The 21666-nt window shown below is 26.4% G+C and overlaps 3 protein-coding genes across 3 annotated transcripts; all 3 read left to right on the top strand.

Annotated features, from left to right (window-relative positions):
- On the top strand, positions 1 to 4929 carry LOC119681242 (protein single-minded-like; the record flags this gene model as incomplete). The annotated part of the gene is given in 5 exon segments (XM_038094372.1): positions 1 to 26; positions 87 to 286; positions 2276 to 2382; positions 2503 to 2650; positions 3787 to 4929. Coding segments are annotated over 5 exon segments (1499 nt in total), but the record flags the coding sequence as incomplete, so codon positions are not given.
- A 5241-nt stretch (positions 4930 to 10170) lies between these two features.
- Positions 10171 to 17950, top strand: LOC119684253 (V-type proton ATPase 16 kDa proteolipid subunit-like). The gene is made up of 4 exons (XM_038098259.1): positions 10171 to 10348; positions 10761 to 10853; positions 16812 to 17004; positions 17077 to 17950. The coding sequence occupies exons 2-4, from the start codon at positions 10766 to 10768 to the stop codon at positions 17279 to 17281; spliced, it is 486 nt and encodes a 161-aa protein (XP_037954187.1). The 5' UTR covers positions 10171 to 10348; positions 10761 to 10765; the 3' UTR covers positions 17282 to 17950.
- A 1959-nt stretch (positions 17951 to 19909) lies between these two features.
- On the top strand, positions 19910 to 20894 carry LOC119679745. The gene is made up of 3 exons (XM_038092251.1): positions 19910 to 20060; positions 20288 to 20374; positions 20498 to 20894. Exons 2-3 carry the CDS (start codon positions 20297 to 20299, stop codon positions 20816 to 20818), a joined length of 399 nt encoding a protein of 132 aa, XP_037948179.1. The 5' UTR covers positions 19910 to 20060; positions 20288 to 20296; the 3' UTR covers positions 20819 to 20894.
- The last annotated feature ends 772 nt before the right edge of the window (positions 20895 to 21666 follow it).

Consider the following 21666-nt stretch of genomic DNA (forward strand, 5'->3'; position numbering starts at 1 on the left):
CCGGCCTTACTTCATCGGGTTATAAGGTATAGTTATACTTTTATAGAATATTGTGTCTTACTTAATATATATATTAATTTTTTAAGGTAATACATTGTTCAGGTTATCTGAAAGCGCGTATATTTCCTGACTGTGGTGATGGTCAAGGTGGTTGCATACAAAATTTAGGATTAGTTGCCGTTGGTCACTCGCTGCCTTCATCTGCGATAACAGAAATTAAACTACATCAGAATATGTTCATGTTTCGAGCTAGTATGGACTTAAAATTAATATTTCTTGATGCTAGGTAAGAACTTAACATACGCTTATAATAATTATAATTGATCTAATTGAACTTGATGCTGTTTAAATTTTTTAAAACTCTAAAAATTCATCACTTACAGTTTTCCTTATATTTTTTTTTTATAAAACTTATATTTGAACTGTTTCTAGTATGTCTTCCAATTAACAATATTTCGGTAGAATTTTTTTTATATACCCAATATAACATTATATAATATGTAATGAAATACGTTTACATAAAAAGTAGAATAAAAACAAACAAATGCCTATAATTCAATATTTAGATATTCTATATCCTAAACCTCCATAGTTCGAAAACATGAAGCCAGGCTCGGTCAGTCTTACTATATCTCCTGTAGTACATGTCTACGGTGCTCGATGAAAACAGACCAAAGCACCTGTTGCGTTTAAGCTTATCTAAAGCCAGGCTGAAGCTGTTGGGCGTCTCATTCTTAAACACATTCTGCGATATTTTGAACATTAGCATTAGTAAGATACTTACTTTTATCTATTCCAAGGAGTGTGGAAACAAAACAGTTTTCTTAGCTAATTAACGCGGAGGATTCGTTCCTCCTATTTTTACGTACTTACCCGATATTGTTAAAAAATTGATGAAACCAATACATGTACAACATATTTCTTCTGACAATTTTTGATCATTTTAATCATTTTTAATAATAATAATAATTATTTTTTTTAATAATAATTTTTAATAATTTTTTTTTTGATAACTTTTTTTACATTTATACGAGGATTTTATTCTTAATGCTAGAAACAATGAAAGAGAAAGTTAGAAATTTATATATAATTTGTGATTTCTTGTGAATATCAAAATAAGTGTTAAATTAATTTTCAAAATGTTTCTTTTGCTTTTCTACACAAACACAATCAAGCAGAGTTCATGTACCCGAATTTTCAATCTGCAGAATTCATCAAGTATAGCAAGCATCAAAAATTAATGCACTAAAATTAATCCTCAAAAATTACTTAACTGTGGCATAAATTTATTTTTCGATCATTGAAATTATTATAAATAAGATTCTATTTAAAAATAAAAACAATTTTATTTAAATGTTGACAAATTTTCAATCTGCAGAATTCATCAAGTATAGCAAGCATCAATAATTAATGCACTAAAATTATTCATAAAAAATTATTCAAGTGTGGCATAAATTTATTTTTCGACCTTTGAAATTATCATCAATTAATTTATATTTAAAAATAAATACAATTTTTATTTTAATATTGACCTTTTGTATACTATAGACCGGAGAACTAAAATTTATTTATGTTCATTAAAAATCAATAGCTGACATTAAAATTGATTGAATTTTAATAAAATATTTCAAAATTTAATTTTGAAATTTTATTTATAGCAAATATTTAATCACCACACTTTCACTTTAAAAAAACTTACAAGTGATAAGATATTACATTACCATCCACATACATTACTCGTTATATTTAAAAACACATGTTTTTTCTTCTTTCTTCTAAATTCAAACCACCCACTGAACAATTTACATACAAGCAATGCAGAAAGAAGTTTGTAAGAACTTAAGTTGGTGTGAAGGGTAGAAAGATGGGGACAGGAAAACAAGAAAAACAAATCATTTGCCACTTGAATCTGATTTTTTATGCTTTGTTCGTTGTTGCTGCCGCCTACCCACAAAATGGGGCGCATAAGAATTTCCCATGTGTCTGGCATTACCGACACTCAATTACCCTCATGATGGTGCTTTGCTCTTTGTCAGTGAAACAAGAGAACAAATTTCAAAGCACAATGTATTTAAGTGGACCCGACCCCTTGCGTTTTGCTTGCTTTGCTTTTTCCATTATGCTTTTTATGCATAATTGAATCTTAGTTGGCAGAACAGTAGTGCGAAATACCCATTTATTTGTTATTTAAATTCAGAAAAAGCAAAAGAACAAACAATAACGCAAACAACAAAAACAATAATAAAATTAAACAAAACACTTTATTTATTTACAGAGTATCACAACTTACTGGTTATGAACCGCAGGACCTTATTGAAAAAACGCTGTATCAGTATATACATGTCTCGGATATATTGTATATGCGTTGCTCCCATCAGATATGTAAGTGTGTATAAAAATAATAATAATAGCGGCAGTAGTTAGTTATTCTTTGCTGCTCTTTATCCCATATGAATTTTAACAAAATCCTTTTCTTTCTTCTATTTTTTTACAACACTATAGTGATGTATAAAGGACAAGTAACCACCAAATATTATCGTTTCCTAACAAAGGGCGGCGGCTGGGTTTGGGTGCAATCCTATGCGACTGTTGTACATAATACACGCTCATCTCGTCCACATTGCATTGTCAGTGTGAATTATGTCCTTAGGTATGTAAATAATTATGAATGTACAAAAATTAAATTAATTTAAAAATTAAATAAATAAACGTCACACTAATGGTATTATGCAAAACAAACCATCGCATGTCTTAAAATAACAACATTGTTGGGATTAAGTAGAATTTTAAAGTTTTTGCTATAACAAAAAGAATTTAAAGTTTTTTAATTAACAAATAAAAATGAATCTATTTAAAATTGTATTAAAAATCCTATATTCTATTATTTACAAAAATAATTGTGTCAGATATTGGAAATGTAGTTGTTATGAAGTGGGCTTACTTGTAAAAATTCTTACAAGTATGAAACAAACAATTTTTGTTTCATACAATCAGAATTTAAATAAAAACTCCTATAATATTGTCCTAAAGTTATAACACTTTGAGGTAATATAAGAATTTAATTATGGGATTCAAATAAGACCAATATAACAGTCGGTTTAAGGTTAAACGGTAATAACTGACTTCATTGATTTGAGGCTCAACTTACCCCAATATTATATTTTTCAATTTAATATTTAAAATGCGAGTAACTATACCACATTTTTGTTTAACTTTTCAATTTATATTATAGTCATATAAAACCACACAATACCTATGCTTTCATAAGCAATCCCTGCTAAAATTTAATACTATCAATAACGTAGATATTCTCATTACTTCGTTCACTTATGCAGTCAGCTCTAATTAAAACATTAGAATTAACAACAGCCAATATGCCAGCTAGCACATATTCTTCTATTCTATTCAATATTCTTCTATTATTCTATTCTTATGCTTTTATTACTTCATCTATCATCACGAACAACTCCAATCATTAGAGAGTTTTTCTATTAACGAAAAACATTCTATTTCATATTTTAATGCTGTTTTCGATTGGAAAATCCATGAAAACTTTTCCAATCGAGATTAATTTTTAGTGCAATTTTCATTTTTGATTTGTAAAACTCGAGCGAAGTGTATAACACTCCAGATTAATTTATAACAATTTTATTGTAGTGTGTTGGCATAGGCTAATAAGTTATTGATTTTAGACACAAGTAATTATTATAGTATAACTTTAAAATAATCTACAAAAGAAAAATAAAATATTAATCCGTAAAAAAATACATTCTTTTCTCATTTTAGTGAACAAGAGGCCAAAGACTTACTTTTAAATGAAATTCAAACGGGCATAGTTAAAACGGAACCAATCACTCCTACCGCAAGTATAACACCAACCTTACATGCAGTACACTCAACTCCTTCACATTCTGTGGTTATGAGTAATGGATTAGCAGCAGCTAGTGTCGTACCAAATACGCTGAGTTGCAGTCCTAAGCTGGAAGCTTGTTACGAGGCAGCTGGACGTTTACCGAATGCTGTAACACCAGTATTAGCCAGTAATAGCAATGGAAGCAATAACAATAACAGTTACTTACCGCAAACCCATCAACATATACAACACGCCCACCACGCTGCGCACATACATACGCACTCACTGCATCCACAAGAAACAGTTGGACATGAAAATCTAAGCTATACACAGCTATATCCTGTTAATGATCTCGTAGTTAGTTCCAGTAGTAGTACATTAACACATGATATACAATTTCCTGACACTACAACAGGTAGTGGCTACTACGGTAATACCAATAATAATAATAATCCATATTATTATGATGCAACTGTGGATGTGGCGAATGCTTCTATTATACGACCATATTCCGCAAATTCGAATAGTTGTTCTAGTAGTTCGGAGAGTGATCGACAAATGTCAACCGGGAATGCCTCCACGGTGAACGACACATCACCGCAAACTACGTACAGTGAACTAAGTCATAATTTTGAATTAAATTATTTCTCCGATAGCAGTTCACACCAGCATACACATCACGCCCCGCAGCATTATTCACACGCCCATCAGCACACGTCACATGATATGCAACAGCACATAGCAAGCAATCATACCGCAACACCACATCAGCAACATCACCACCAACTACATCATCATACACAACAACAACAGCAGCAGCAACCCGAACAACATCATCCGCACGTTGTGGCTAACAGTTTCGCCGATAGCTTTAAGAACGTCAACGGACCCCATTACACCAGCGTCATTGTGGAGCCCCAGCACTATATAGCCAATGATTTTGTGCATTAGCAGCTGCTGTTCGCCTGCAGAAGCCTTTAGTGTTCATATAAATATTATATTAATACGTTGTTGTTGTTGCAATGCTAGATTTTAGTTTGTTCGTACATGGCTGAGCCATTTTTATTTTTGAAATATTTGCATTAAAACTTTTTATTATATTATTAATTACATATATTTTTCTTAGATATACGTATATTATTTTAAATCATAAATTATAGTTTTATTTTGTTATGTTGCAATCCTATATCAATATTTTGTAAGAATTTCATTTACATATTTTTGTTCACATTAAATTCGCACCAAACTACATGTAAGCGTACAATTAATTGTTAATGTTTAATATATAAAAATTATATAAATTCAAATTAAAATTTACAACAGAAATTAAAAATTATTTATTAAATAATGAAATTATTTTTAAGCTAAATTGTTTATTGGCTATATAAGCGAATTGGTAAATATTTATAGCGAAATGTATATATACATAAAACTGTCATTTAAACACAACTACAAACATACATAAACAATAAATTGTTTAATATTGATCTTCACACAAAGAATACATAAATACATGAATACATAAATAAATAATTATAATAATTGTAATTGTATTGTAATTAAATGTAATTTTTTTAAACTAATACTACGCGTAATGATAAATAATAAAGTGATAAAAATATTTATAATAAAAACATTTTATACAATTTTTTTATAATCTTTATAATCTATTAAGAAATATTATTAATTTATACATTTTAATGTGTTGACTAGGGTTAGGTACAACAGGTAGGTAGATAGGTTATACCGGCGAACCCAAGGGACCCAAGGGATTAATACTTATAAATGTTTTAAATATTACAGTTAAATAATAATAATACTAAATATGAAGATAATAAATATTATATATATAAATTGTGTATGGGTTTCTTTTATAAATGAGATAGATTTTGACAACAATTGACTACATCTTCATATTTTTATAAGCACCTCTAATAAAATAAAAAGTTTCTTTCCAGAAGATACACCACCATTGAAAATGTTCTTTTTTTTTGGTGATAAAATAAAAATAAAATAATTTCATAAAGAAATTTTTTCGAACAGTAGTGAACTACAACAACAAATATTCTTTTTATATTATTTTAATTAATTGAATTTTTGGCTGACCATACAGCTGTTTCGAGTATTGCCAATTACCCATCATCAGTGCTCTTCGAAATAATTGTTACATTTAATTATTCGTAAATAATTTTTTTTGAGACTGCAAGTACCAGGAATCGAATTCGTGTCCTGCCAAATTGGAAGCTCAGAGTCAGCGCACCTTAATCTATTGACACAAAGCCGTACTTGACTTTTTATGTTCGCCTATTTTTCTGGAGTTTTGTTATTTTACTGTTAAAGTTTTATTAACAAATTGACTTATTGTGTTTATATTACAACGAAATTATAAACTAGCTGTGGAATAATTGAATTAAAAAATTAATTATACTTTTATTTTTAATTGTTTAATTTCAGTGCTATTCTGTTTGTAGAGGCATTATTTGTTGCATGATTTATATATTCTCTCTTATGTATAGAACCTAATCTAAGAAAGTAATGCTGAGAAAGTCATGATACTGTTACTCTACTAGTCGCACGGGCAAGACCAATATTTTGTGAATATAAGTTGTAATTTAACGTCAAATTTTTCAGACGGAAGTGACTATTATATTTATTAGAAACTTAGTATATTTCATAAAGAGGTTTTTACGAACAGTAGTGAACTGCAATGTATATAATTTTTTAAAAATATTCAAGAAAGAATGTCTCACGCCGCACTTATAATTCGTTATAAATTATTAATTAATTACTGATGTCCCTAAAAATATGCAATTATTTGGTAACAATTTTAATAAAATAGAATAAATAGAATAATTTCTTTATAACAAAAGAGTGTGTTGAATTATTATTAAATTCTATAAGTGTTTAGATATTCCTAAATAATCTTTCTCACGTGCCTCTTGCTGATTAAAATAAAAACGTAAACTGAGGCCATTATTGATAAGATTTGAACAATGAATATGAGGAACTATAAAAATTTTTTTTATTTTATAAGATAGCTTTATATACATTTTTTGTATAATATTAATCAAACATTGAAATAATTTTTATTGGAAATTAAATTAAAATGCGTTTATTAAGATAGATTTCACTTAAACATCTCATATTGATTATAAGACAATCTATTGCCTTTTGGTTTCAAATTTTAAAGTAAAAATTGAATTAGAATGTATTATTGACATAGGTAAAAATTATATCGATAGGCTTATTCAGAAGTTATTAAACTAAAACACTCTCAAACTCGTCCTTTGCTTTCGGTTAAAGCTTTTTCGGTATTAAAATCAGGTGTTGAAAGAAATGAGTGTAGCAACATCAAATTCAGAACACCTTTGGGCATATTTTTTATTAAGGATGGATGGTACTTTAGAAGAGCATGTGCTGTAGGGAAATTTGATATTCATTAAAGTTTTGATAAGTTTAAACTAAATCAGCATTTCTATTCTTGTGCAACAAAAGTTGTTTGAATTACCTTAGATATTTGATACCGGTCCAAAATTTTAAATTTCGGAAAACTTGTTTTTAACGTTTCTAAGTGCTAACACGATTTGAAAAATAAGAACTCCTTTAATATAATTCTTTAAGAATCCTTCTTTAATATTTTTTTTCCGTTCTAAGGTTTGTTAGTTCCCCACTACCATTGAATTATTTGTGTATAAAATACTTAATGAATGTTACTTAATTCTTGTTAGTTAATTAATTAATTATTTTCATTTCCAGAACCCTAAGTTGAAGCGATTTTATAACCTATCTATACGCATGTATAAATTTCTTAACCTTGTAGTTCTATATTAATAATTACTTATAGTATAATTAAGTACTTATAGTAATATATATCTATTAGAATTATTTGTCTATTGATATTTTTCATTTTTTAACTTTTAATTATAATGCGATAGCGTACTTGTGAGTTATATTTCACTTTTTATATATAGGTTCATAGTATGAAATCTTCAAAATAAATTATTTTTACTTTTACTAAATACTTCCTTAAAATTTTTTAATTGTAGTTTACACAATAATCAAAAATTTTTTATTATATTTAAAGCTGAAATTGCAAAAATCACTTAATGTCAGCATATGTGACTTTAACATTCTAACATTTGATATTAAAATAGTTATGATGTTATTTGATTCCAAAAAATAACTGATACTGTTAATGATTATTAACTTATATTAATACTGTTGTAATATCTATAATTAAATTAACGCTTTTAAAGCTCAATAGGATATGCATTAACACGTCACTGTATTTTGTAGTTAGTCAACAGTTTTATTTACCTTCATGATTTTTGTACTTGAACTACTACTAAATCCCCGACTTTAGTACTAAAACACCAGTCTTTCGGCTTCCAGAGAGCGGAACACTGAGACTATGATCGATCTCGTGTGCCACTTATCGACTCTAATTCAACGGAAGACTTCCCTTGTTTTTAAAAGGGAAGCGGAGTTGATATTCTATCTCTTCAGGCAGAACCATTTTGTTAGTATGGAAACGCAGGTCATAATGGCCCGTCCAATAATCTCTTAATAACTTCAGATGAATTTTATTGTGGATAGATATCTTACAGTTGTTGTACGGACTTCACCAACTTTGGCTTTGGGGATCAACTGAAGTGTATCACCAGTAGAGACTTCGTTCAGCTACAAACCATTACAGATATTTTTGTAAACCAACTTATACAATCATGCATTAATTGTAAATTCAAATAGTCAGTATGGTTTGTATTCTATGAAGCAGTCAGGAAAATATACTTAATTTAAATCCATTAATCTTAGAGTAAATAGACAATTTGTATTACAAATATGACCATACTCAACTATTCCAAATATTTTTGATAATAGTTTAGACCTTTCTTGTTCAAAGTTATCTATCTTTGTCTTATATATAGTGCACAATTGATTTGTTTATCTTGAAACAATACTATGAAACAATACTAGTCACACTGTCGTTCATGGAACTTGTCCCAAAATAGTAAGATGATACGATATGGACTTGGACATAATTATTAATCTTTCATTTTAGTACTAAAGTTTCCCATGCACTGAGCTTTATTTTATAATTGTAAATTATTTAAGAAGTGTTTTTGGTCAATTTTGATGTTTCTTAAAATATTATAGAATATTTTCAAATATTTGAGGTCCTATATATATATATAAATATAGCAGAGAGTTTTGGTAGTGCAATATATTTTATTTCTGTCTGAAATAATTGCTGGTTTTACCATGTTGTTTTAGTGAAATACACTATACATTAGCGTTTTCAGAGGAGTGAATATGGAATTAATCCACCTCCTTTGAAAATTGTATCTATAGATAATAACATTTAAATACATTGTCAAAAAAAAAAAATAATACTTTCTGGTATAATCCCTCCTGTATGAGTGCAGTTTTAACAACTTTCAGAGTTCATAAATTTGCAACTTTATTGTTATAAGATCCATTGTTTCCTGATATCAAGTATACTTTATATTCGTATAAAATGTAGTGAAAGCATTCAGTCTTCTCTGAACCATTTTTGGATTAGTTGTTACAAAACTGTATAAGTTAACTGCAGCATGTGTAATTATACTATTGTATATCTTGTATTAAATTAATATAAATCATGTGTTTTTAAATAAGCATAACGTTGATTCAAGAGTAATAGGAATACAATTTTACAGAGGATGAAGAAATTGCTGTAACATATCACTAAAAAGAAGATTTTAAAAATATTATTTATGCATATTTTAAAAATAATGGTTTTTTTAAACATAAAAAACATAATAATAATTTTAATTAATTACAAAAATTGAAATTAATTTTATGCATATCTATAACAGATTCTTTTATGAAATAGTTTAAATATTAATTAAAAATATTTTAAAGATTCTGTTATATTCAAACAAAGCTCATAAAACAACATTGAAGCTTGAATTTAAAAGATTTTAATAGATATATAACAAAATAATTTTTAAATTTAATATGCCAACACAAAAAGTAGTGAATTTTCCGCACACAACATAAAATAATTTAATACATAGAAATGTGCACGCACAGAAAAGTACACACTTCCAGTGTAAAAGTAGCCATTATCGTTCTAACGGGCAAAGCTATTCAAACGATTTACGTGAAAAGCACCAATCATATGACTTGCACGATCATATGATTAACTTATAAGACAAGGAAACTCCCATGGCGTATTTCATATGCGCAAGCGAGATGCTTGTATTATTTTGATCAGGTGGGAAGCTTTTCAGTTAATATTTCCAACAGGAAATGTTGCTTTTAAAAGAAACTAACAAAACACCTGAGACGAACACTCAACGACAGCAGAGCCAACCGGTTGAATCATATTGATTCTAGCGACCAAACCTTACAATTGTGCGCCTAGCCAAATACTTTAGCCACAACAAAATCGTTAAGATTTTTAAAAAATTTTAAATTTTCCATCCTTGTTGAGAAAAAAAATTTAAAAAAGTGAGTGTTGATGTTAATAAAATTAAAAACTAAAAATTACTAAAATAAAACAATACATTTTAGTGAATATTGTTATTATTGATGTGAAAATAATTTATTACTTAAAAATAAAAACATTTAAAAATAAAAAATAATTTATATAAAAAAATAACTTATTTAAATAAAAAATTTTTATATATATTTTTTATATAATATAACATTTAAAAATAATTTAAATAAGTGATATTATTTAATATTTTATAAACAAAATATATTTATTATATTTAATTCTTCAAATTTATTTAATTAATAATTTTAAAATTATTTATATTTAGTGATAAAAATGTATTGATTTATTTAAAAATATAAAACATTTGAATGTGTAATTAATGTAATTAATGTAATTAATGTACTTATAATTATTATGTTGCAGACAAAATGAGTTCCACAGATACTACCACAGACAATCCAATCTACGGACCATTCTTCGGTGTTATGGGTGCAGCTGGTGCTATTATTTTCAGTGGTAAGTTAACGAATTTAATATTTAATAGGAATCATTAATAATTAACTTATGAAAAAGGCAGTAAATTATATATATTTTTTATGAATTATATTATAAATTAGTTTTTTTTTATAATATTTAGTTTTTTTATAGTATTTAGTAGACTTTTCATATATTTATTTTCTTCATTATCTAAAAAAAAAGGATTTTTCAAATAAAACATTATTTAGTAGGATTGAAGTTTAAAATATTAATGTGTTTTACTATAAAATTTCAATTATATTATTAATTATTATTATTATTAAATATTTGAATTATTTACAAATTTTATGATATTTAAGATAAAAAGAAGTTATTTTATTTTGTTCTATTCATGGCCAATGCATATCTACTGCAAGTTAAACTCTTTAGGGCCACATTTTCTTACTTTTAAGATATATCAAGAGTTCTAGTTAACGATAGAGAGAAAACTAGTTGCCACAATTGGCCATTAATAATTTCAAACCTAAATAATAAAAAATGTGAAATATTAAGAAGAGATATAAAAAATAAAAGTTGTAGTTATTACTTTATACTTTCACACATATTGTTATCTTTTCTTTTAAACATATAATTATTTTATAGATATTTTTCTAATAGGGCGAAAAATATAAGCAGTATTCTAATTTTCTCAATTCCCTTAAAGTATATAATAATCGTTTGACTTATAGTGTAAAATTTAGAAGAGGATAATTAATTTCGAAATAAGATTGATTAATTAATAAAATAAAATTGTTTGGTATTTTAAATGTATTAAATATTTTTACATATACAAAAGCAAATTAAATATAAGTTAAAAAAAGTTTTTTAGTATATTCAATATATGTGATATTAATTTTTTATAACAAAAAACAAAACTCAGATCTAATTATTAATGATTTGAATTTATTTTAAATTTATAGAACCAATAAAAATTTTCGAGTTATTTAATGAATTATATTTTTTTTTATTTTATAAATTATACTTTTTTAATAGTTTAATAATTATTTGAAATACAATCTAATATAATTTTATATATATAATCTTTCTTAATAGATAGCTTATTTGAAATACAATGTAATATAATTTTATATATATAATCTTTCTTAATAGATAGCTTTATTTGAATATTAATAGATGATTCTCCATACTCGTCAAAAAAATAAGTTAGAAACAAATGGGAACCCACAAAGCACATAATATATTAATAACATCTCAATTTTAATTAATCTAAATACATTTTTAATATACTATATTATACCATAATACACTATACTTCTTAGTACACATTTTGAATAGACTGGATTATTCTAAAGAAAATATCCACAAGTGGTTTCACCGATAGGCATGTGATAAATGTCATGTGATTTCACTTGTGAGCCACATCAAGTCTATTCATATCTGATAAATAAAACTGCAAAGCTACAAAGTTTTAACTACAAAACAAAAAATAAAATTAAAAGTACTTATTCTTTTTAATAAAGTTTATTTATTAATGCTCACAACTCTTCAAATTTACAAAAAGAAATACTTAACTTAGGAAAAAATAACAACAAAAATATTTTAAAATACTACTTTAATAAATAGAAAATAAATGAATGATTAGATATTGAAGCAATTGATTTTAATTTTACAAAAAAAAAAAATAAAAAAAAATTGTTATTAACAATTATAAAAATTCATTTAATAAAAAAATTGTTTAACAAGCAATCGAGAGCACTTCGCTTTGGTTGAGTACGTTTTTGGGGTTATGTGCAATAACATTGTGAGAACACATACGGTTTGTTTATTTATTATGTGTAGTTATTATCAATATTAGATTATAAATATGGTATACAATAAATACTTCTTTGTTCCATAAAAGTTGCTTTATTATGATTATTTTTTTTTTTTGATTAACATGAGTTTCCTTCAAAGTTAACTGATATCCACATCTATTGACGTATACATATCTGAATTTTGTTTGTACATATATGTACGTACACCTTAATGTAAATGGCTTATCTGACCATTACAATTTTTATACAGTTAGTAACATATATTATTTATGATTGCTGGTTTCATAAATCTAGTTAATATATATATATTTTTTCATAATTTTTTTATCATAATTAAACTAATGGACATATAAGTCCAAAATCTTTATCTGGTTTTCACTGAAATTAATGAGGCCTGATCTTTAACTTAGAAATATTGTAGGCTTACTAATAGGCTTAATTTGCAGTAGCTAACTCAGAACACTTTCTTCTGGTATAGCAGAAAATACCTCATAGATTGTACTAAAGCATTATTTTTAATTTGTGTTAGCTAGCTTAGGAAATTTTCTCACAGATCTCATAGATTTTACTGCAGTATTAACTCTTCTTAATATAATATATAATTTGAAGTATCTATTTTCTCTGGGTATAGCATTTTCTCTGGTATTTTCTCTTTTTCTGAGAAGATCTTATTATTTGTATTGCAGTACCTATTTTCTGTTCTTAATATAGTATACAATTTCTAGAAGTTAGCTTAGGAGATTTACTCCTAGCTTAGGAGATTTTATGATACAAAATTTTCAGTGCCTATCTTGAGATTTTGTTCGGGTATAGCAAGGATCTCGTAGGTTTTACTGAAATAAAACTCTTCTTAGTATAAAATGTTACTATATTATTATAATTATATATAATATATAAAATATATAATATATATGATATAGCTATTTTTTTTGGTTATAGCAAGGAGGATTTAATGAGCTCTATTGCGGCATTATCCTTTCTAAATATAATATATAATTTGTAGAAGCTAGCTAGAATTTTTCCGGGTATAATAGTAAATATATGATAGGTCGTAGTAAAGCATATTATCCCTTCTAAATATAAAAATTAGTAGTACCTAGATTGAGATTTTCTCCCGGTATAGCAGAAAAGATTTCATAGGTTTTACGGCAGCATCAACTTTGCTAAATACCATATAATTACATAGGTATATTGTTTTTTGCAGTAATAGCAATTCAATATATTCAGATCTATCAAATTTGTGAACTTTCTATATCATGTTGCATATATTGTGTATATTATCCAACCTTTAATGTTCTATTTACTTCACACATTTTAAATATATATGCAAATATATAAACCATATACATAAGAAATGCATTACTAACAAAAAATGAGTAAGCTTAGTTTATTGAAATATTGCAATAAATTATATATTATTATTATTATATAGTTTATTGAAGTTATTATATCATAACAACCTTTCAGTTACAACTTGTGCAATATTTATATTAACATTAAAGTTAATATTTAGTTTATAAGGTAATATTAAGTTAACTTATAACTTATCACTAATAATGATAAGTTATATCATATTAATAATAATATGAGTTAATAACTTATTATTAATTTTATATTAATAACAATCTTTATGCAATTTTTTATTTAACCTAAATATTACTTCTGTTTTTGTTTAAATTAATAAATGCAAAGTAGTTTACTTGCCGCAAAATAGTTATTAATTAATGAGTACATTAAATTAACGTTAAAATTAATATTTAGTTTATAAGTTGACATTAAGGTTAACATTGAGTTAATAAAGTTAACATTAATTTTATATTAAAAATAATCTTTATGTAATGTTTTGTTTAACGTAAAATAAAATTTTTATTTGTTTAAATTAATAACTGTAAAGTAGTTTACTTGCCGCAAAATAATTATTAATTAATGAGAAAAGACGATTTGTCATAGCACCGCACCGATTTCATAGTGCAAACTTAGTTAAGTAAGAACCAAGTCCGGAAAGTTATTAACTTAAACACGACTTAAGTCAGTATTGACTTAATTAAGTGATGACTGTGAATTTGGTTCATAAAGTTTTCTCGCCTTATAATTATTTATTTATTATTTTTAAACATGAAAAGAAAAATATATATAAAATTTAAAAAAGAAAAATAAATATCAAAAAAAGAAAAATAAATTATTTAAAAAATAATAAAAGTCTAATTTGTATATTGATTAAGCATATTTTTTTTATATTACTAATACATCCATTGTTAGTAATACACAATCATAACAATATCATATCACATAATCAATTGATTATTTTTTTTTAAGAATTATTTATTTCTACGAAAAAATCGTCAACACTAGAAAATGTCTTTAAGACCTTAAAGAAAAATGAATCAATCTTGTCATATCAATAGAATAATAAATTAAAAAAAATTGTAGCGACGATAATGAAAATTTGTCAAGATTAAAACCAGCGTCAAAAGTAATTATCAATGTGTTCTCCACGTTAATAGACTAAAATGTAAGTAAATTGAATTAACATTCAATAATTTTGACTGTAAAATGTCAATAATATGCCTTCAGCTAACAATTAAGGTCGTCTCAGTATTGAAGCACAACTGCACTTGATCGAATTATGGTTTGGTAACTCGCATGAGACACGTATAAATCTTATCAGACCCATTATCAGCCACAACGGCAATTAAGTGCTTTAGGCGATAACATTTGTTTACTTACAAAATACCCTAAATACTCTAAATTAGTTTGCTTTACTTAAAGAAAAAAACCAATAACTCAATTACATGTAACTCCCGATGACTTAAAAAACAATTGTACATACTATAGTATCGCAAAAGTAGGAGCTTAAATATATTAAATAATGTTTGCGTAACAGATAAATTTTTATTACATTCATATCAATTGCACATTTGTTGAAATCAAATTATTAGATTAATAAGTTTATTTCAGAATATTTTTAGTCATCTACATAGTAATTCTGTTATAGAGTTTGTTATATTACAAAGTATATGAAAATGTTAAAAATTATTAACACTGGATTATTATTTTTTATCATCTCATATATTTATTTCAAAGTGAAGATTTATTTGTAGAGATGTTCTTTACAGAAATCGTAGTTCTTTTTATGTGTGGTGTATATGAGACTGCAATCCGTAATCCTGTACTTCTTTCTCTAAACAAGCTAGGCTTCACAAAATTATGCTACATTATTATGGACATTTAATCTATACTTTTATTAGGAGCTTATAGTTGCTACCTAGCTTAATCGATTAGGTTGTTTATTGACCCTAACTCCGTAATATCTATTTTTCAATTCAGTTACTGAAGACCATAACTTTATTCTTGATCTATAACATTTATGGTGCACCTTTTACTCCTTGACTGTTTTCTCATTATTAATTATTACTTTAGAGACATTTCATGGCGTCAATGATCGCTTATGCTCGATTTCAGACTACCAGTTATTTGCATTTTCTTTTAAATCAAGCCAATCTATATATATTTGGCAGCTAAAATAAATTACAATAATAGTAGTGATCTATATTTTCAGGACCGGCAAGCTTTGCCAAGAATATTATTGTTATGCCGTCCGTCACTCATCGAGATAATGTGAAGAAAACAATGTTAATTTAATATAGTATAGTTATCATTACCTTACTAACTGATTTGACATCTACACTGGTTAAAATTTGACAAGATTTTTATGTTCGAAGAAAAAAAGTATTATTTACGAATTTTATCTTCGAATAAAATTTTAACGAAAAAGTGAGAGTGTACGCAAATATCTGACCAAAGTTTATCCAGTGTAGACTTAGAGTAATAAAATTATAATAAATATAGAGATCTCTGGCGTCTAATGAAGATCACTGACATCTAGTAAAGATTACTGACAACTGATTTATATAATTTAAAACGAATACCAGTAATGTAGATACATATAAATATATGAAATGTTAAAAACTAGAAACTGTTATATATATATATTTGTTATATACCTAGAATGTAATATAAAAAAAATTTAGAGTATGAATTAATAATTATATGCAAATACTACATTAATAGTTTAGTTTTACTTAATGTAAATTGACCTAATTATAATATTCATATCTAATAAAAATAAAACAAATCCGATTTTACCACAAAGTAAATAATATGAATTTTCTTCTATTCATAGCAATGGGTGCCGCCTATGGTACTGCGAAATCTGGTACTGGTATTGCTTCCATGGCTGTAATGAGGCCTGAAATGATAATGAAGTGTATTATTCCTGTGGTCATGGCGGGTATTATTGCTATTTATGGTTTGGTCGTAGCCATTCTAATTGCTGGTGATTTAAAGAGCGCATCAGATGGTTACACCCTTTTTGAGTAAATCAATTCATAATTATATATAACAAATAATTATTTATTAACAATCAATTTTCTTTTAACATTTAACAGTGGCTTTATGCATTTGGGTGCTGGTTTGGCTGTAGGATTTTCCGGGTTAGGTGCTGGCTTTTCGATTGGTATTGTTGGTGATGCTGGTGTACGTGGTACAGCACAACAGCCACGTCTTTTCGTTGGTATGATCTTGATTCTGATTTTCTCTGAAGTCTTGGGTCTTTATGGTCTTATCGTTGCCATTTATCTATATGCCAAATAAGTTACATGATATTTTGCCTCGCAAGTCGTACAAATCATGTGCTACTGCAGTAACAACAAAAATTAATTACCAATTATTAATTAATGTTCGCATTTTATGTTAAAAAAATTTTATGAAAAAAATTTTGAATTGTACATGTAAGTTTAGAGTAATAAACAGAAGATTTTAAATTTACATGTACAATTTGAAAATTTCCACCAAAAGCAACAGTTAAAAATAATTTTATTCACAAACTCGATTTAAATTTATGTATTTTGTGTATCAACTAAGCAAATACAACAACCATGAAAACACACATGCGAAACACACACACTCAAACATAACATACATTATACACTGTAATTAAGTCTCAATTTATTTATTTGTATTATTTATTGTTGAATATATAAATAAAGTAGAACTATAAATTGTAAAATATATAAAAAACTTAAACAAAAAAATTGTAAACGAAGAAGAAACAAAAAAGAACAAAAAAAGAGCAAAATCCCTTTTAAACGAGAAAAATGCTTATCACAGCAAAAACAGCAACACTGGCAGCTTTTGCTGAAGTTTTTGGTGAAATATTCGTGATGCTGAGAATATGACACAATTAAATTGAAAACATTCGGTGTTGTTGTTTTTTCTTGTGATTGTAGAGAAACTGTATTATTAGTTATTTGAACAAACAAACTATGAAATGAATATCAATAAAAATTGTATATTTAAATTTCCAACAAAAAATAACTTTTTATTAATCTCCCTAATAGCGATATAGCTAAACAGATATATCGAATCAAATCACACTTTATTTAGCAAGTCATATAAAACAGCTGTTAAGTTCAAAGAAATCTTGCTACTCTGGTAAAATATCTAGAGGGTTATAAATTAATTTTATAGTAATTTTCCACTGTTTACTTAGTAAGTGTAACTTACTTAGTAAATTTCGTTAACCATACAACGAGCTTCCGTGCTTTTTAACTTACTTAAAAATAAATCAAGGAAAATAACACCAAAAATGTCGAATGCAAGCCTTAAAAATAAATTTCCCACAAGGCATATTACCAAAATTAGAAATATTTGTCATATGCTGAGCTGTAAACCAACGCACTGAGCAAATAAGTATTCAATAAAATTTTTGTTTTTATTAATGCAATATGCAATGGATATATCAAATATATATATAATTGATTTAATATATCAATTATATAATTAATTTTTTGTAATATATTATTAAGTGAAATTATTATTTTAAAGAAACAGACGGCCTCTTAGAACTTCCTAACACATAAAAACTCTTTCAAATGCAATAAGTAACTTATTTCAATGGAAACGACAAAGTCTTAAAGTTACCTAAGTAACTTACTAAGTAAGTAGTGGAAACGTGCCATTTTAGTAGAATAGGTTACCTAACTTGTCAAATAATTGAGTTTTGAAGTTTTACATTTTTTATGTTAACAATAATAAAAAAAATACACTCGCCATCTAGCGTCCACTAGTATATGCAATATTTGTATTGAGTACAATAACGTCGGTTAGCAACAAGAGGAAGTTCTAAGAGGAAGCGAAGACTTTACTTGTTTTTAGTGATTTTTAATTAAAAATGTTCAACTCTAAAATCTGATATCTCGAAAACTAAGCTTAAACTGACATATGCCATAATGGAGAAAACTGTTTTTACTAAAACCAATAATTTCACAAGCGTATGTGGGAAATTTAAATCGTGCCTTACAGAGTAATAAAAACTTTGAATTCGGCCTTCGTAAATTTAATGTGCTAAATTATTAATTTGTAAAGGGTATTGTGAAATACAAATATTTCAAAGAAATTTGTAAAATCTGACAATAAAATTTATATTCAAATTAAAATTTGATACTATAATTATATAATTAAGTATAAGAATACGAAATTTAAATAAACATTAAAATATTCAAAAATATTCGTTTTTTTTATTTACAGTGAATCTAGTCTGCGCTAGAGAGCGCTGTGTAAAAATTATTTGCAAGATAATTGTTAAAACAAATGAACAAATTTATGTAAATGAAAAAAATATCACAAGCTATGTACAATAAAAAGTGTAAGTAAAATAATAAAATATTAAATCATTAATATCATTTTTATTCGATTGCTTTTGGGACATTCAAAACTTTCTCATTAGTGCCTTTAAATTGGCGATCAGCCATCAAAGTGTCCGATTTGTAATACTTAATAGTTGCTCTATTTCTGATTCTATTCTCAATAATATATTCAAAAATATTTTACCAACTAGCCTTTTAAAAACATTTACTGTTAAAAATATTCTCTAGATAAAAACATATATTAAAGCTAGTAAATTAATCAATAAAATTTCATTTATAGCGTCCATATTTTAGTTATAGGATTTTATATTTTATAATATGTTATGAGAAATAAATAACAGGATTATATAAAATATTAAAATAGATATAAATATAATAAATAACTTCTACGAAAGTTTTCACATAATAATAAAATTTATAGCCATTGTAAATAAATTTGTTACTAAGTAGGCTATGTTTACATTTATATGTTAAATATACAAAGTATAAAATTTATGTTTTAATCATTTAAAACAAATTAAAAACTTTTTATATTAAAAACACGTAACACATATTTACAGATTTTAAAATATATTTTTGCTTTTAACCGCTAGAGGTCAACTCCAACCAATCTGACATTTGTTAACGTCAAATTTTGTGTTCGAATCGAGTCTCGTTTTTCTGATATCGAAACTACGACAGCTCGGCCATCTTTCTTTTTCGTAAATCCTCACACAAGTGACAAGGTGAGATATAAAAATTATAAAATATTTGCTAAAATTTCGCAATATTGTGTATAAAACTGTGTATAGATAATGATTTTTCGATCGTAATCAAATATATAATAAAATATTTAGTATGTCTGTGGTACTTAAATAGTTAATTATAACAAACGGCATCACACGTGTTGTGCGCTGAAATGACATAAAATAGTGTTTAGTGAAATTTAAAAATAATTTATTTTAAATTTCAGTAAAGCAACATGCAACTGTTCGTACGTGGTTTGGAGAATATTGAGGCTCTTGAAGTCCAACAAGATGCCAACATTGCCGCAGTTAAGGTAAGTACGATTGAATGAAAAAGTGATAGCAACAAGGCGTTTATAGTCGCTTTGTAGCTAACCTCACATATAAATATTTTTTTAGTTAAAATTTTATTGATTGACGTATTCTATTTCGTTTAGGCTCAAATTGCCCAATTGCACGGCTACAATACTGAGGAATTCAATTTGAATTGTGAAGGTACTCTCTTGAACGATGACACCAGCGTATCTGCTCTTACCTCATATGAGTTGGATATCACCATTCCAATGTTGGGTGGTAAAGTTCACGGTTCTCTTGCTCGTGCCGGTAAAGTAAAGGGCCAAACACCAAAAGTTGAAAAGCAAGAAAAGAAAAAGAAGAAGACTGGCCGTGCTAAGCGAAGAATCCAATACAACCGTCGTTTCGTTAATTTCGTGCAAGGTTTCGGTCGTCGTCGTGGTCCCAACGCTAATGCTTCTTAAATATTTTTGTATTTAAATTTCCAGATGTTTGAAACATATTGAAAATAAAATAAGGATTTTCCACATTACAAATTAATGTCGCTTTGTATATTTTTAAAAAAGGATTTGGAATATTTGTGAACAATTTCAGTTGGTGATGATAGAGATAAAGCCAATATGATGATATAGATGTGTTTAAAAAATCGACGAAGTAAATAATATATTTTCATGCAGACGAATGTTTAGCATAACTTGATATTGTTTATAAGATTTATAAACATGTGTGTAATCAAAATCAAGTTAGAACTATTAATAATAATGATTGAAAAGTTAGTAATATAAGTACTTATAAGATTTGTTCGCAAATATTCTAACAAAAATACATATATGTAAATATATAATTATTTTATATATTATGCAGCTACGTGGAGTGGAACAGTAGTAGAGTAATAGTATAGAATGTTGCGGTCGGATTTATACGTTCTGCAGCCACTGGTTTCTTCAAAACACAATGTGCTGTTCGCCTTTCTCAACATGGATATCAACAAAAATAATAAGTCGTTATTTATAACGTTTTATTTTTATTAATTAGTTGAACCACAATATAGCTAGTATCCTTCTTCCAAGTTTGCTGCTTGGTTAAATCCATGGAATTATGATTGGTGGTCGAAAACTTTAAAACGTGTAATTGGTAAATACAACCTAATTTGCAGCTGACAACTGATTACTAAGTTTTTTTTTAATAATCGACTAATAAGAGTAAACAATCGAAACTACATAACATATTTCATTTTCATTATTTTTATTATTTTTTAAATTTATAAAGTGAAGGCATATATTATCTATTGACTATTCGTTCATGTTGTATT

The sequence above is a fragment of the Teleopsis dalmanni genome, chromosome 2 (genome assembly GCF_002237135.1).
Source record: "Teleopsis dalmanni isolate 2A chromosome 2, ASM223713v2, whole genome shotgun sequence".
NCBI lineage: Eukaryota > Metazoa > Arthropoda > Insecta > Diptera > Diopsidae > Teleopsis > Teleopsis dalmanni.

Excerpts from the sequence above, each read along its gene's own strand:
- LOC119684253 (XM_038098259.1), top strand. The coding sequence starts at position 10,766 with ATGAGTTCCACAGATACTACCACAGACAATCCAATCTACGGACCATTC. Across the intron at positions 10,854-16,811 it reads TGGTGCTATTATTTTCAGTG|CAATGGGTGCCGCCTATGGT; the intron begins GTAAGTTAACGA and ends TTCTATTCATAG. Across the intron at positions 17,005-17,076 it reads GATGGTTACACCCTTTTTGA|TGGCTTTATGCATTTGGGTG; the intron begins GTAAATCAATTC and ends AACATTTAACAG.
- LOC119679745 (XM_038092251.1), top strand. The coding sequence starts at position 20,297 with ATGCAACTGTTCGTACGTGGTTTGGAGAATATTGAGGCTCTTGAAGTC. Across the intron at positions 20,375-20,497 it reads CCAACATTGCCGCAGTTAAG|GCTCAAATTGCCCAATTGCA; the intron begins GTAAGTACGATT and ends TATTTCGTTTAG.